Below are 13948 nucleotides of genomic sequence, written 5' to 3'. Positions count from 1 at the left end.
TTCTTATGTTTTCTGTACCTTCCTAGTTAGTGGAAACATTGTTTGTTCTTGGAGTGTGCTTTGTCTTCCTTTTCAAGAAGATCATCAAAGTTACTAGTTTGCAGCTCCCAAAAAGAAAAGAGCCTTCTAATCCCTGGTTCAGAGGCTAACCTTTATTAGCGCTCTTGTGGTTATAATGAGGACCCTGCTTCCAGCAGGGAGATTCTGGAATACTGAACAGATTATTCAACAAGTTCAGAGCAGATTCTGAAGTCCCTTATAAAACCTGCTTGTGAATACTGCTTTCTTTGCTTTGCTATTTCTGGTTTCCATAGTATTCCTAATTACATAAATCATGTGGAGCATGGGAGCTATTTTCCATCCTACATCAGTTCTGACATTGCTTGCATTTTGATATAATTTGTATTTTTTCCTAAGCTATATATATATTTTTTTCTTAAATTCTTATTTAAGAGGACACAACTCTGCAAAAAATGGAACTTGTATTAGAAGATCTATGAAATTATACTTTGGAATTCCTTGGGCTGAAATAAAGAATTTGAAAGTTATTTTGTGGCAAGCATGGATGAATAAGGCTATAAAACTAGAGAATCTGAGAACATGTTCTCAGGTTTAAATTCAAGATTAAATCTAGGATGTAGATCATTCAACTTTATACCTACTTCTCGATTTACTTAAAATTATTTAAACTTAATAGCCATTTATGCAATGCCTTTCCATGTTCAAAAAACTGTAATAGGTTCAATGAATGTAAGATTAAAAGTTTACAAATTAAAGCCCAACACATAGTAATGTATGAATGTTATAGCAGTTAACTAAAAGCACTGGTGATTCTTAAGCTAGTTTTCTTTAGGAAAAATTATAATCAAGATTGGTTTATACCATACATTCTTTTTTTAAAGATCGAAGAGTTACAATTCTAAAAATAAGTTTCTTTTTCTTTTTCTTTCTTTTATAGTATATGTGATCTTATATTTTTAAAAAGCTTGTGGTATTTGTTATGATAAAGCTTAATAGGGAGAAGTAATTGCTCCAGTATAAACATGGTTTTGATATGAGAATTTTTAGGAATTAATTTCTGAGGCTGGATGAGTGAATTTCATGCACACATCTAAAGATGTCTAAATAGTCATTGGGTCATATTTTTCTTTTAACTCTATTTATAGTAGTTTTAGAAAAGCTTAAGTTCTATTTCCAACATTCTCCTTGGTGTTGAATATATTAGAAAGAATTTAAATTGTGCTGTGGGAGAGAGTTGAAGAACTTAGCGCCATAAAATGCATAAGTTTTTATTAGGAGCAAAATTCAGCAGAATACCAGTAGCAAAGGCCATTTGCATAACTCAGCGGCTCAGCAGCTCAGCTGAACCTAATTGTAATTCAATTTCCAGATTGCTACGCTAGGCCTCTCTGCATAAAATATGCCACATATAACATAACCAATGGCATGGAGCTAGGAGCTATTTTCTTTGCTGGTGATCTATTTAATTTCTTTTCTATTAGAAATGTGTATCAGAATAAGGTAGCCAAGCCATATAGTTATTTTGTATGTTTATATTGTGTCACAAGTGTATACTTAAGACCGAGTTTAAAAATTATATTCTTTCATTTTTCTGGGTTCCCAAATGTACCTAAGATATTTTTTTCTTTCTTTATTTCTGGCATTTCAGAGGGAAATTAAATCTTGAAAAATGTTAGCTAGCTGCCATGTTATTTGACTATTTTACACTAGAAAGACTTTATAAGTTAATCGTGTGAAAAAGTGTATAAACATGTCTGTCAAGTCCAGTATAGATGTTGCAATACGGGCCAACAAGTAAATATCTTCTATCTGTTTACAAAACGGGTACTGGAATAGCTTTCCTAAATCTTTGACTGGCTTATATCCCAGAAACTTAAAAACAAAAAGGTACGATAAAATGCTTGCTTAAGATTCCCTTTATTTTTTAAACAGCCTTGCCACCCTGTTTTATGGGTTATTTAAGTAATGGCAGTGAAAAGACTTGAATAAGATGGCTTATAAAGGTGTGGATTATATTTTATGAATAATTTCCAGATGTGATGTTTTAGATATATAGACTCCTCTATGGGAAGCTATATACAGAAACAACATGGATCTTACAATTTTATCAGGACAATGCAAGTAGATTTCAGCAAGGTTGGTTCCAACTCATCTGTGATAAATGAGAAGATAAGGCAATCAGTGCACACCATGACACTCCGTGCAGCTAGTTAGGCACACTTCAGAACTATTCAGGTGTGCTCACAAAGCTTATGAGTCTTGCATGGGGGGGTGTCTCAATATAAATACATCCTTCATGGTGGCCACTAGTAATGCAGGAATTGCCTCTGTAAGACTTAACCCAGGTCAGATATAAATAATAGATGTTAAGAGTTAGTTCTGGTATTGGGGCTGTGTTCCAGGCAGTGCATTTCAGTTGGGTCAAAAGAATTTATTTTCCCTTATTTTCTTGCATAGTTCCTCTGCTTGAAAAATGCCTGCAAAATTCCATCACACCTTTGCGGGGACCAGTTTGGGTCTCTAAGGGAGAAGGTTTCAGCCCCTCAGGAGCTAAGATGTACATCCAAGGAGTTCTTTTGGCCTTGTACCAACGACTAAAATCTGCAAAAAAATATTGTACACAGGTGAGTCATCCCTCTTTAAAAATTGCTTTATTATGTGCTTTAAAATGTACTTGGTTGCATAGAGGCCATGATTGGCATTGTGTCATAAAAAAACTGTGACATGTATTTTGTGAACTCAGTGCCCGTTAGGGAGCCAAAATGCTTCTTCTGTAATCTCAAAGCCAACAATAATGGGGCTAATTGTATCTGTCTTTTGGTATGGGATGTCATATGTCTCATCTTTTCTTGCTGCATACTGTGCAAAGCGAAGGCAACTCCTTATGTGGAATTTCTATACACAGTTACTTTAAGCAAGAAAATGAGTAGCTCCTAAATCATTTGAAGATTTAAATGCTCAGCCTTCTTTTTTCTTTCTTTACTTTTTTTTTTCAGTATGAAATCAGAATTGCTATTGTAGAAGTTGGGCTAAAATGTAAACCAATCACATTCTGGAAAATGAAATTGTGAATTAACTTCTTGTTAAGACTAACTCACTTCATTTATGCTTATTTAACTTGTCTGTTTAGAAAGTAAAGAAATAGAATGAATATATTTGAATCAGGTTAAACTTAACTTTGTCCTTTAATTTCTAAGTATCCTTTCCATAACTGTGAGTGCATGTGTGTATGTTTGTATGTGTGTGTGTATGTGTGTGTGTGTGTGTAAAGACTTTGATATTTTTATAACTACTTATAGGGACTTTGATTTATCTTAAATTGGAACTAGCATTGCAAAGCAGAATGACTGATGGCCATTTATAAAATAAAAATAGAGTTGCCACATTTTTCGAATCCCCTTTGCACTTGGTCTTAAGAAGTTAAGCATATATTTTACCATGTTAAATAAAGTCTAGGTTTTACATTTCTAACCATGAGTTTCCAATTTAGAACTGGGCTCATTATCTCAGGCCACAGGCCACTGAAAAATGAATATTTTGAAAGCATCATGCTATTATTCTCTGTGTGCTGGGGGAGGGGAGGTAAGAATGGGATGTGGTCTCAGTGTTCACACAGCACCTCCTGCTGTCTAGTTTGGAAAAGGACAATTTGTATTAACGAAGAAATTCTTGAACTAAGGTACCCAGAACTAGCAAGAAATGTCCTCCCACGAGAAACTTTTATTCTCAAAATGTGATTATTTGCTTAGTTAATTAATTTCAGTGTATCCAGAAATGGGATTAATAGTTATCATGGCTAAGTCTATTTATAATAATAAATATGAAAAAATAAAAATCCAAACTTATTTTTAAAAATTTTTATTAAGCCAATATCATACATAAAAACTGGTACAAATATGTTTTATTATAATTTTGGTCAAATTATTTACATTGAAATATTATTTAACTTTTTAAGATACAATGATATTATAAAATAGATTATGAGCAATTTAATTACAATCATTTATTTGGTATTAAATGGTTTGATTCTACTTATTAGACAGTTTAAAATTATTTGATGTTTAAAAAAGAGATCATTCTCCAGTACAAGAAAAGCAATGTTGAAATCAAATCTTAAAAAACTTAAACATTTTCTAAGTTTTATTAAAAGTAGGGATGTTAGAGATAAGAAACTGCTCAGAAAGTAGTCATGGCTTGTTTTTTTCTTCCATTGTCCTAAACATGTAAAATTGAAATAGATATATACAGTTGTACTAGATGGAAAAGAGTTCTGTGTATTGTGAAAAAAGAGAGTATTTCAAGAATTACCACTGCCTTGATTTTAAAGGTTTCTTTAGGACTCAAAATTGATGAAAAATAGATTTTGAACAAAATATGAACAAAAACTAACATTTTTAGTGTCTTTGAAGTTGTCTACATCATTTACACTATGCCAAATTTGGAAATATTTAAAAACCTAGGCTCTTTGCCATTCCTAACTAAACCTTTTACTTTTGCTAAGTTGTAATAACTTAAACCTTTGCACTCAACCGTTTTAATATGATACTTGTTTGGGTTTTATTTTAAAATATAAACATGAAGACAAAGAAATAGAAATTTACCTGTTATGCATTTCCAAGCAAATTTCTATTTCTTTTAGATATGCTCAGTTCTATGTATTCTTGAGTCTCTTTTGTATTGTTATATCATGATATAATTTAAAATTATTTGCAATGTTTAGAAAAGTCACTGTAGTGGTATAGTCATCAGTGGCAAAGTCTTAAGCCTGGCAATCGCTTCAATATGAGTAGGACTTCTTAGCAAACATCCTTCTTAGCACTAATGAACTTTATTTGAACTGCATTTACTTCATTTGACCTTAGGGATAGCCTTTTCTATTTAGTTTTATATAAGATCATGTTGAGGAATCATTAGATAGGTAAAATGAAGAAGGGTGATGATTCCTATTTCCTTAACAAATATAAGCTTATAAATTATAGAATTAGATGAACTCTAGATATTATTTCCATTGATTTCACTTCAAAGGTCATATATAAAAACAATAACATTGTTTTGCTGGGATTCTGTGAAAGGAAATTTCTTTAAATCTTTAAATTGGATGTCTTGGGATTCCCAAAGGGAATTTCTTTTAAATGAACTGATAAAATAGCTCTAAAAGGAACATCAGAACTACTGGTTTTATGTTTATCGACTTATTCATTTTTCAGTTTCTAACTTTAACTTTGCTATTATAGCATGCAACTGAATTAAGCCTCCTACATTAGTGTGGTCTTAAATATATACTGATTCATGTATATAAAATGAGATATTATATTCAGGACAGCATAAAGTCACTTAGTCTTACATTTATCACATTTATTTCCTTAAAAGTGGAAACATCTTAGAAATTGCTCAGAGCTAAGCAGAATCTATTTAATTGGTAATCTTTGAAGTAGCATAAACGCATTGCTATGAAATGCAGTTAACACTTTCAGCGACAGGGCCTGTTCCATCTCATTAGCATTCTTGTTAAGTAGTGGTGCTGTTGGTGGGGGTGTTGAAGTAGGAATGCCATTGTGTCGAGTTCCAGTGTTTGGGGACAAACACTGCTGTGGAAGGAACGTGTGAAAAGGCCACAGTCCTGTCAGTGAATGAGGAAGGCTGTGCTTTCTGTATGCTTCAAGCAGGGAAGCTGTCATTCATAGGCCTAACACGGCTAAACAGAGGCCAAAACACAAGCCTGCACTACCTTTTAAAATGATATTAGTGATTTTTAAACATGGTCTTCTTTATTTATGATCCTACATAGAGCTTTTCGTTGCTGTCAGTAAACAAAATATATGTCAGTCTCCTCAGAAACACTGTAGAGATACATAAAAGTGCATGGAACTGTGCCAGGAGGCTATATAAATAATGATTTGGAATGACTGATCTTAAGTACAAATGTGATCTTTAGGAAACGTTTATTGCTGGAGATGTCTTCTCAATTTTGATACTTCTTCGAATTTTTCCCCCAACCAACAAAATTCCTGGATACATTTAAATAATGAGTGCATTGCACTTTCTTTTAAAATAGTTTCTAAAAGAGCTCATAAACATACAGCTTTAATCATTTAAAGTGGTTCACAGCATAGCTTAACAGTTGTTATTGATTGCATAGCCATTTTTGAAATTCAGAGAGAAACAAAGGAGATGAGTATCTAACTGTAATATCTTAACAACCACCATCTTAATTATGAAGAAAATCATAGTCTCTTGGAATTTAAGATATGAAAAAATTTGAGGAATTTTTATCTTATTCCTAATTTTCAACACTTTGGAAAGGAATGATCAACTTAGAAATTAAATTTTAGCTTGTTGATTCCTTAAAAACAAGAAGTAAGAAAAAAGACCCAAATATTTCTTAAACTCTTGGAGCATTTTCTGAACTTAAAAAAAAACCCCAAAACTGACAATTTCTATTTATGTCTGAAGCTTCTAGGAAGTGTTTTATTTCTGTAATTTTAATTTGGAAATATGTACTTGGGCTGTTTGTAATAGATCCTTACTTAATGAAGTTTGTTGAAAACTATAATTTTCTGCCTGAGTGATTCAAGTTTTTTTGGTATATGGTCCTTTTTTTTTTTTTAATTAATTTAAGCAAGGTACTTTAAAAAAATGCTGTTATATGCTATTTCTAAATGTTCCATATTTGATGTGTTGGGTTTAAGAATCTCAGACACTAAGTCTCTATTTCAAAAATTGGGTTTCACTTTTTTAAACTGGAACTGTGCTGTAACTTTATCGTACTATAACTTTATGTTATTAGATGAGGAAATGACCATCCAACTTGAGCATATATTGGTTTTGCAGTTTAAAACTGAAATGTATTTTATTATTACTTTAAACTAACCTCTACCAAAGCTCTAGATTTTGTTAAAAATTTTTCCTAAGTTAATGTTGGTTTACTTTATCCACGCTCTTAATAAGTTTGATACTTAGATATCAAACCAATAATAATATAATTCTACTCAGAAAAGATTCAGTTCAAAATATGCTTGAATTACATTTAGTGCTGACAGAATATGTTGATTGCAAAAAGTATTTTTTAAGGAATGTTAATATTTTAATTTTCCATAAAAGAAGTATTGAAAGTTTATCTTTTTATATCTTGTATCTTAGGTCAAAGTCATTTATTGGTCTTAACATGACTGAAGGAGTAACTATTTCTATTTCATTTTTTATATATACTTTATTTTTGGTATGCCAGCTACTTTTCTTCCCCGCTTTATTGAGGTATAATTGTCATATAACATTATGTAAGTTTAAGGTGTACAACATGATGCTTGGATACACTTAAATATTATAAAATGATTACCATAGTAGGGTTAGTTAATACCTCTATCATCTCTCATAATTATCATTTCTTTTTTGTGGTAAGAACATTCACGATCCACTCTCTTAACAACTTTCAAGTATATAATATAGCATTATTAACTATAGTCGCTTTCTGTACATTAGATCCCCATCTATGTATACAACAAAAATTGGGCTATTTCCTTGATTTAACCTTCATGGGGCGTTATCCAAAATAGTTCAGTTTTGAACTTCTTGATGTCTTTTGAAAGCTTGGAACAAAATTTATAATGTATAAGTATCACTTACTATTAAACATATTAAAATTGTGTTGCAGATGTTTCAAGTAGTTTGAAAACTACTTCTGAAGGTTCTGATAGGTAATGTTCTAGAATATTAGATTGCTTGTAGATTTGAATGAGGGTTGATTTTTTTCTTTCCCTGAAACCAAGCTGCATTCTAGTTACTTGAAGTATTTTAAGAACCTTAAACTTGTGTCTTTTTCTAAGTGTCATGCTTTGAGCAGGCCTAACATCAGTTAAATGAAGTGAAAATTGCATTCTTGTCTTGATAGAGATGAAAATGGATTTCTGGTCATGAAATAGATGTAGTTGTCACTTTTTTAAAAAAGGTGTCAGCAGTTTGCTTCAGTGAGTAAGGTGCCAATTCAGTATGGCAGTAAACTTGTGATCTGAGCAATCAATAAAATGCTTCAATAACTTCTGCTTCATTACACTTATAATAAGAGGCTATAGATCCGTGGCACATAAAATGTTGATAAAGAGGATATGTGGGGACTGACTGTGACAATTTTCTTCAAAGTACAGTAAGTGCAATATTGCCATCTAGAGTTTGTGCATAGGTAATTATTACAGAGAGGGACAAAAACCACGATGGGATAAAACACGAAATGATATTAAAATACTGTTTATTTTCCATCATTTATCCATAACACATTTATCATCACAGAACATTTCATTTGACTTGTCATAAAGCTGTTCAGGTCAGGAGAAAAATTTTCCAATCTGTATTTTTCTCTAATTCTCTTAGAATTATACTACCAAATGTCAAATATGTATCTCTGACTTAAATTTGAACTTTTTACCACAAAAACTATTTATTAAATAACTCACTTTGGAAAAAAAAATTAGACTTAGAGGTTTTCCTTTTTTTTCCTGGTAATTCAGGTATATAAAGATAGAGAGCTTTATTGACATCTCCATTAGGTACCTTTCAGTTCAAAATATTATCTTTATTCTTACTTCAAGAAGTAAGAGCCAAGTAAGAGTTCTTACTTAAAAAACGGTATTTTAAAATGACCATATAGGGAGATAGACTTCCCTGCTTATGTGATTATGAACATTTTAACGAAGAGTAAGTTCCTCTTGGAGATTGAAAATATGTCATCTTTAAATCACTAAAACACTTTAATCATCTAAAAACACTTAAAAAGTATTAGTTATCACTTTTTTGATTAATTAAAAGATTTTTTAACTTCTTAATATTTTTTGGAGAAATTAATGTGGAAAATACATTTTTAAACTAAACATTATTGAGCTTTTTCTCCCTCTGAACTTGTGACTGAAAATGCAAATTGCATAACAGAAAATTTTTTAAAATCTGCATTTATTATATTACTTAGCATAAAGTAAACTTAGCATGGATATAAATGACTTACTAAGGAAAGTTAAGTAATCTGAAAAGGTTATTACCTTTATTCTTCCATTTATATATTTTTCAATTTGTATAGATGGCTTTTACAAGTTTATAGACCTCAGCCTTCAGATTTTCCTGAGAATGATTTCCTGAGAATGATATTTGGTATTAATATAGTAGTGCATTTTCCCCCTTATATCACACTGATTAGGTACTTTTTGTTCTCATATATCTATGTGTGAATGATTTCTATAATTTTAAAAAATGAAAAAGATTCAACATTAATTTATTTTCCTTTTTGGATCAAAGTTTTATTCTCAAACATCCTAGTATTATATTTACTTATATTTGATTTAAGACAACTCGTTAGATGAGGGGCTCTTATTTTGAAATTTTTAATCATACTGAGTAGAAAATGTTACATTTTAAAACCTCCAAATAAGTATAGAATTGTTCTGGTAAAGTAAGTGAAAGTAGACCTGACAAATTTTCTTTAAATTACTCAACCACCTACAGGTATTATTGCCTATGACTCTTTTGAAATGAGAATAAATTTTATAGAGTTACAGCAGCAAAGTGAAAGAGTGTGTTTGATAGATTCCCTGAACAGTTTCAACACCCACAGGTATTATTTGTAAGAAAACAATCATGCCGAGTCTTCAGCTGGTTAGAGAGGGCACAGCATTCTATCTTCACCTGACATCCTATCTGTTCCGTCAACATCCTGGGCCCCCTGCCTGCCTCCCCCTCCTCCCAAAACAATAATGCTCACTGAGAGGTTTGTGTGAATGGACAAGAATATGAAATTTTCTTTTTTCCTTGGAGAACTAAAGCAGTATTGAAGGCATATTCCTAGGGGGAGGAAAACCAACTGTCTTGAGGATTGACTAGCATTTTGTATTTTCTATTTAAATTGATCAGTGTTGTCAGTGATTGTTAGTTAAGACCTTTGATTATTAAGTCTGACTACTGATTGATGAAAGGGAGACTTTTAGTGTAAGTGTTTTGGAAATCGTTGCCTTGCTTTATTTTATTAAGAGGCATATAGTGGTTTCCTCTCACCTGTTGTTGATAATAATATTAGCTTGAATAAATGTTAAATAAAATAATAAATTGCTGATTTTTAAATAATATAACTCACTATTTGCTAATATTTTATATATGTAATAAAATGCAAAGGAGCATAACATTAATTTATCACTGTCTTCAGTCAAATTTTTTCAAAGTAATTATGTCAGAAAATCAATTTTACATAATTTCCAAAAACCGATCACCATCCAGTTACATTTTTTAAAGATTTCAAGTTCCTAAATAAAGCAAATCATATACATGGAAAAAGGATTCAGCAAGAATCCATTTATCAACTTATTATTCACTGGGAAGTAATTATTAAAAGTTTCAGAGAAGAGAATGACAGCATAAGTAAAAGGTACAGGAAAGATCCAGCCTTGGAAAGCCACAGGTGAGTTATATCTTCTAGAGCTATACTGCCCAGTACACTATTAAAACCCCTTGTGGTTCTTAAATTTAAATTAATTATAATTAAATAAAATAAGAGAACTTAGTTTCTCAGTCTCACTATCCACATTTCAAATGCTCAATAACCACATCATTGTTGAAAATTCTATTGGATAGTGCTGTTCTAGCAGAAAGAAATTTAGTCTGGATACCCTAATTATACTTCTGGCATTGAATTTTACATTCAGTGACAAACAAAATTAAAAAAGTCTCTTTTAATGTGATCTGGGTTTAAATTGGTGTTGGGTAGATAAGGTACTCTGATCTTCATAAAACAAAATAAATTATATATATGTATATGTATAAACCCACATAGGTCACAGCCTATTTGCCATCTAACCCCCAGATGGTTACCTGTAGGACTTTTCAGTGTATGTCAGGATCCCTATAAATAAACAATATGGTGTGGTGTCTTTAGGGACTATGATTGTGGTAGTTACTGAATTAACCTTACCTTGTTTGGTGAAAAAAGATCTTCCCACTCTGTGAAAAAAGATTAGGGGGCCAAAGAAGATAGACTCGAATGATGAGGTGTTGAGTAGTCCTTTATGAGCTCCATCTATGTGTTAAGCAGGGTTAATGATACAGCAGAACCATCCAAGACCTTGCCCTTGGGAAGCTTCCATTCTTGTTTTGGAGATAAAGTATGGACACATGAAACTCTTAGGAAACATGCTTATCAATATATACTTAAGTACAAAAATATGTGGTATGGATTCTATGTTGTAGGGCAACTTAAATAAAAAAATTATTAAAAATAGAATGAATGTTTTAAGGTTGAAGTTTTAAGGTTGAAGTGAAATTTAGAGGCCATCTAATGCAGTCCTCTCAATTTACAGATAATAAGAGTAACAACAACAATAATAATTACCTCATAGTTAATCCTTAAACTATGAGGATTAAGTAGCCAATGTATATAAAACTCTTAACACAGTACCTGAGACATAGAAAGTGGTCAGTAGGTGTTAGCTATCATCATCATCTCTATTATTAATTTTTTCAGCCTCATTGAGGTATAATCGATAAAATTATAAGATATTTAAAGTATAAATCATGGTGATTTGACAGAAGTTTACATTGTAAAAAGATTCCTACCATCTACCATATATCACCTCATATATTTATATATATATTTTGATGAGAACATTTAAGTTCTATTTTTTTAGCAAAATTTCAATTATATGATACAATGTTACCAACTATAGTCACCATGTCATACCTTAGATCCTCAGACTTTATTCATCTTATAGCTGGAAGTTTGTACCCTCTTACCAACCTCTTCCTATTTTCCACACATGCAGTCCCTGGGAACCACTTTTTCACTCTGTTTCTATGAGTTTGACATTTTTTTTTGATTCCGCATATAAGTGATACCTTTATTATTAATATTATAGATAAAGCAATTGAGATACTTTTCTAAGATGAGACAGCAAGGCAGAATTATAAAGGGACTGGAGCTCCATCTTTGCTGTTAGAGTAGGCAGGGTATGATTCATTAACTGAAGTATGGGGAGGGCTTTTAAAAAGAGATTCATATAGGCAATGGTATGAAGTTAGCAGTGAGTAAGACTTTGTTTTCAAAAAAGTTATCCTTGATACAAAAAAGGTTATTGGTGATCTTTGAAAGATGATGAAACATTAGAGTGAACAGATTAAGGAAAGAATTAATGTTGAGGAAATAAGGGCAGTGGGTTTGGATGAGACATCTCATAGCTTGAGAGTGGCTCCTATTTTTTTTTTTTTGAGTTTCACAGTATAATAATGAAGAAATGTCAAAGTAGGATTTAAAAACCATTAGATATATTCTATATGAACACACTTAAGATTAACTTGGTCAACAACCCCCCAAGACATAGTTGTTCTATTTTTTATGATAATTACAAAATTTATAAAAAATATTAATTTATGACCCATAGAGGGACCATGGTCTGGTGATGGGGCAAAAGTTTTATAACTGTCTTTTTCAGTCAGTTCTATCACTGTATCTTTTTGGCTGTATGTATAACTTTACTTGGAGGTAAGGAAAATAGCTAAATTTGTGGCCCATTTTGAATGTGAGACTTAAAGGGCTAATGGCCTTCTTCAGCCTCGGAATTGGAGCATCCGAGATCATGCAGTGGTTGAGGAGTGTGGATAGAGAATGAAAGTCACAGAGTTTGAAAAACATATGTTGGAGTTTACTCTAGGAAGGAGATACATGTTTCAAGTAAGCAATTTACACAAATACTACATAAGATACTCAAAGAAGTATTTTTAAAATTTTGTCTAAATCTGATTTGCTCTTTCATAGAAGGTGCCACTCACAGTACTAGGGAAAGTAAAAACCAAATTTGATTAAGGCCATTAATTTAACCAATGTTTTAGGTAACACTTAACATTTTGCTATAGAGGCTCAGATGCTCGTATGTCTGCCCTTCCATGTTTCCTCCAAGAAGGCATCTGGGTTTATAGAAGAAGTGGAGGCTAAGGCAACTAGAGTTGTTCCTCTGCAGATACAGAAAGAGCAAGAGGAGCAATTTTTTTTAAGTTTTTATTTATTTATTTGAGAGAAAGAGGGAAGGGAGGAGAGGCAGAGGGAGAGGGAGAAGCAGGCCCCCCACTGAGCAGGGAGCCTGCCACGGGACTCAGTCCCAGGACCCTGCGATCATGTCCTGAGCCAAAGGCAGATGCTTAACCAACTGAGACATCCAGGCATTCCGAGGGGAGTAGTTTTAAGGAATAAATGACTAGATTCTCAACTTCCAAAGTGTACTGTTTACTAAGAATATTCTGTCTGTGAATGTGCCTGCGGTGGAGATATATGCCACTTCTTCTTTCCCATCTTCTATTATTTTTAGGCAAAGCATTCCTCTCTGCTGCAATGCTTCACCCTGGAGTATAAAAACCTACAGGACATCAAACAAAGGGACATTTTGAAATATTGGTGCCATAAACTTGCAGGGGCTCTGAATCTTTCCTTGTTGTTTTTTAGGTGTTTCTGTTAAGGAAAAAATAGGATAGAAATATGAAGCTGAGGAGAAAAAGGAACATGTAAATTTTCTGATTAAGAGCTTTTCCATATACTCTGAAAAGTGGATGATGGTTGATATAAAACTGTATGGATACTTAATCTCACTGGATAGATGTAAAAGAAAAATGTAACATTTTTATTTAGTAATGCCAATATTTATAATATGCCAGAAGAGACATCCTTTGCAACTGTTTTTAAGTTAGCGATAAAACATTTCCAATGGCAACTTAAAATGTTGGTAGGAGTTTCTAAGTGAGGGGTACATAGTTTTCTCAATTTTCAAGATAGTATGTGAACGAAATATTTTGGAGTCTCCATGGTGCCAGGGAGGCAAAGTAGTCCTTTGAACCATGTGGTCTCCAACTGAGGTATCACTGGTCTTGTTGCTGAGATTTGCAGCTGTTGTAACTTCTGATCTGCTCTCTGCTT

The 13948-nt window shown here is 32.3% G+C and overlaps 1 protein-coding gene across 1 annotated transcript in view; it reads left to right on the top strand.

Annotated features, from left to right (window-relative positions):
- Positions 1-13948, top strand: part of DCDC1 (doublecortin domain containing 1) — a 414959-nt gene that overhangs the window by 72510 nt on the left and 328501 nt on the right. The window contains exon 7 of the mRNA XM_040638911.1: positions 2479-2645. Coding sequence (XP_040494845.1) covers positions 2479-2645 — 167 coding nt within the window. The remainder of the gene's footprint in view (positions 1-2478; positions 2646-13948) is intronic.

The sequence above is a fragment of the Ursus maritimus genome, unplaced genomic scaffold, assembly GCF_017311325.1.
Source record: "Ursus maritimus isolate PB19 unplaced genomic scaffold, ASM1731132v1 scaffold_23, whole genome shotgun sequence".
Taxonomy (NCBI): domain Eukaryota; kingdom Metazoa; phylum Chordata; class Mammalia; order Carnivora; family Ursidae; genus Ursus; species Ursus maritimus.
This window is presented reverse-complemented; position numbering and strand designations above follow the sequence as displayed.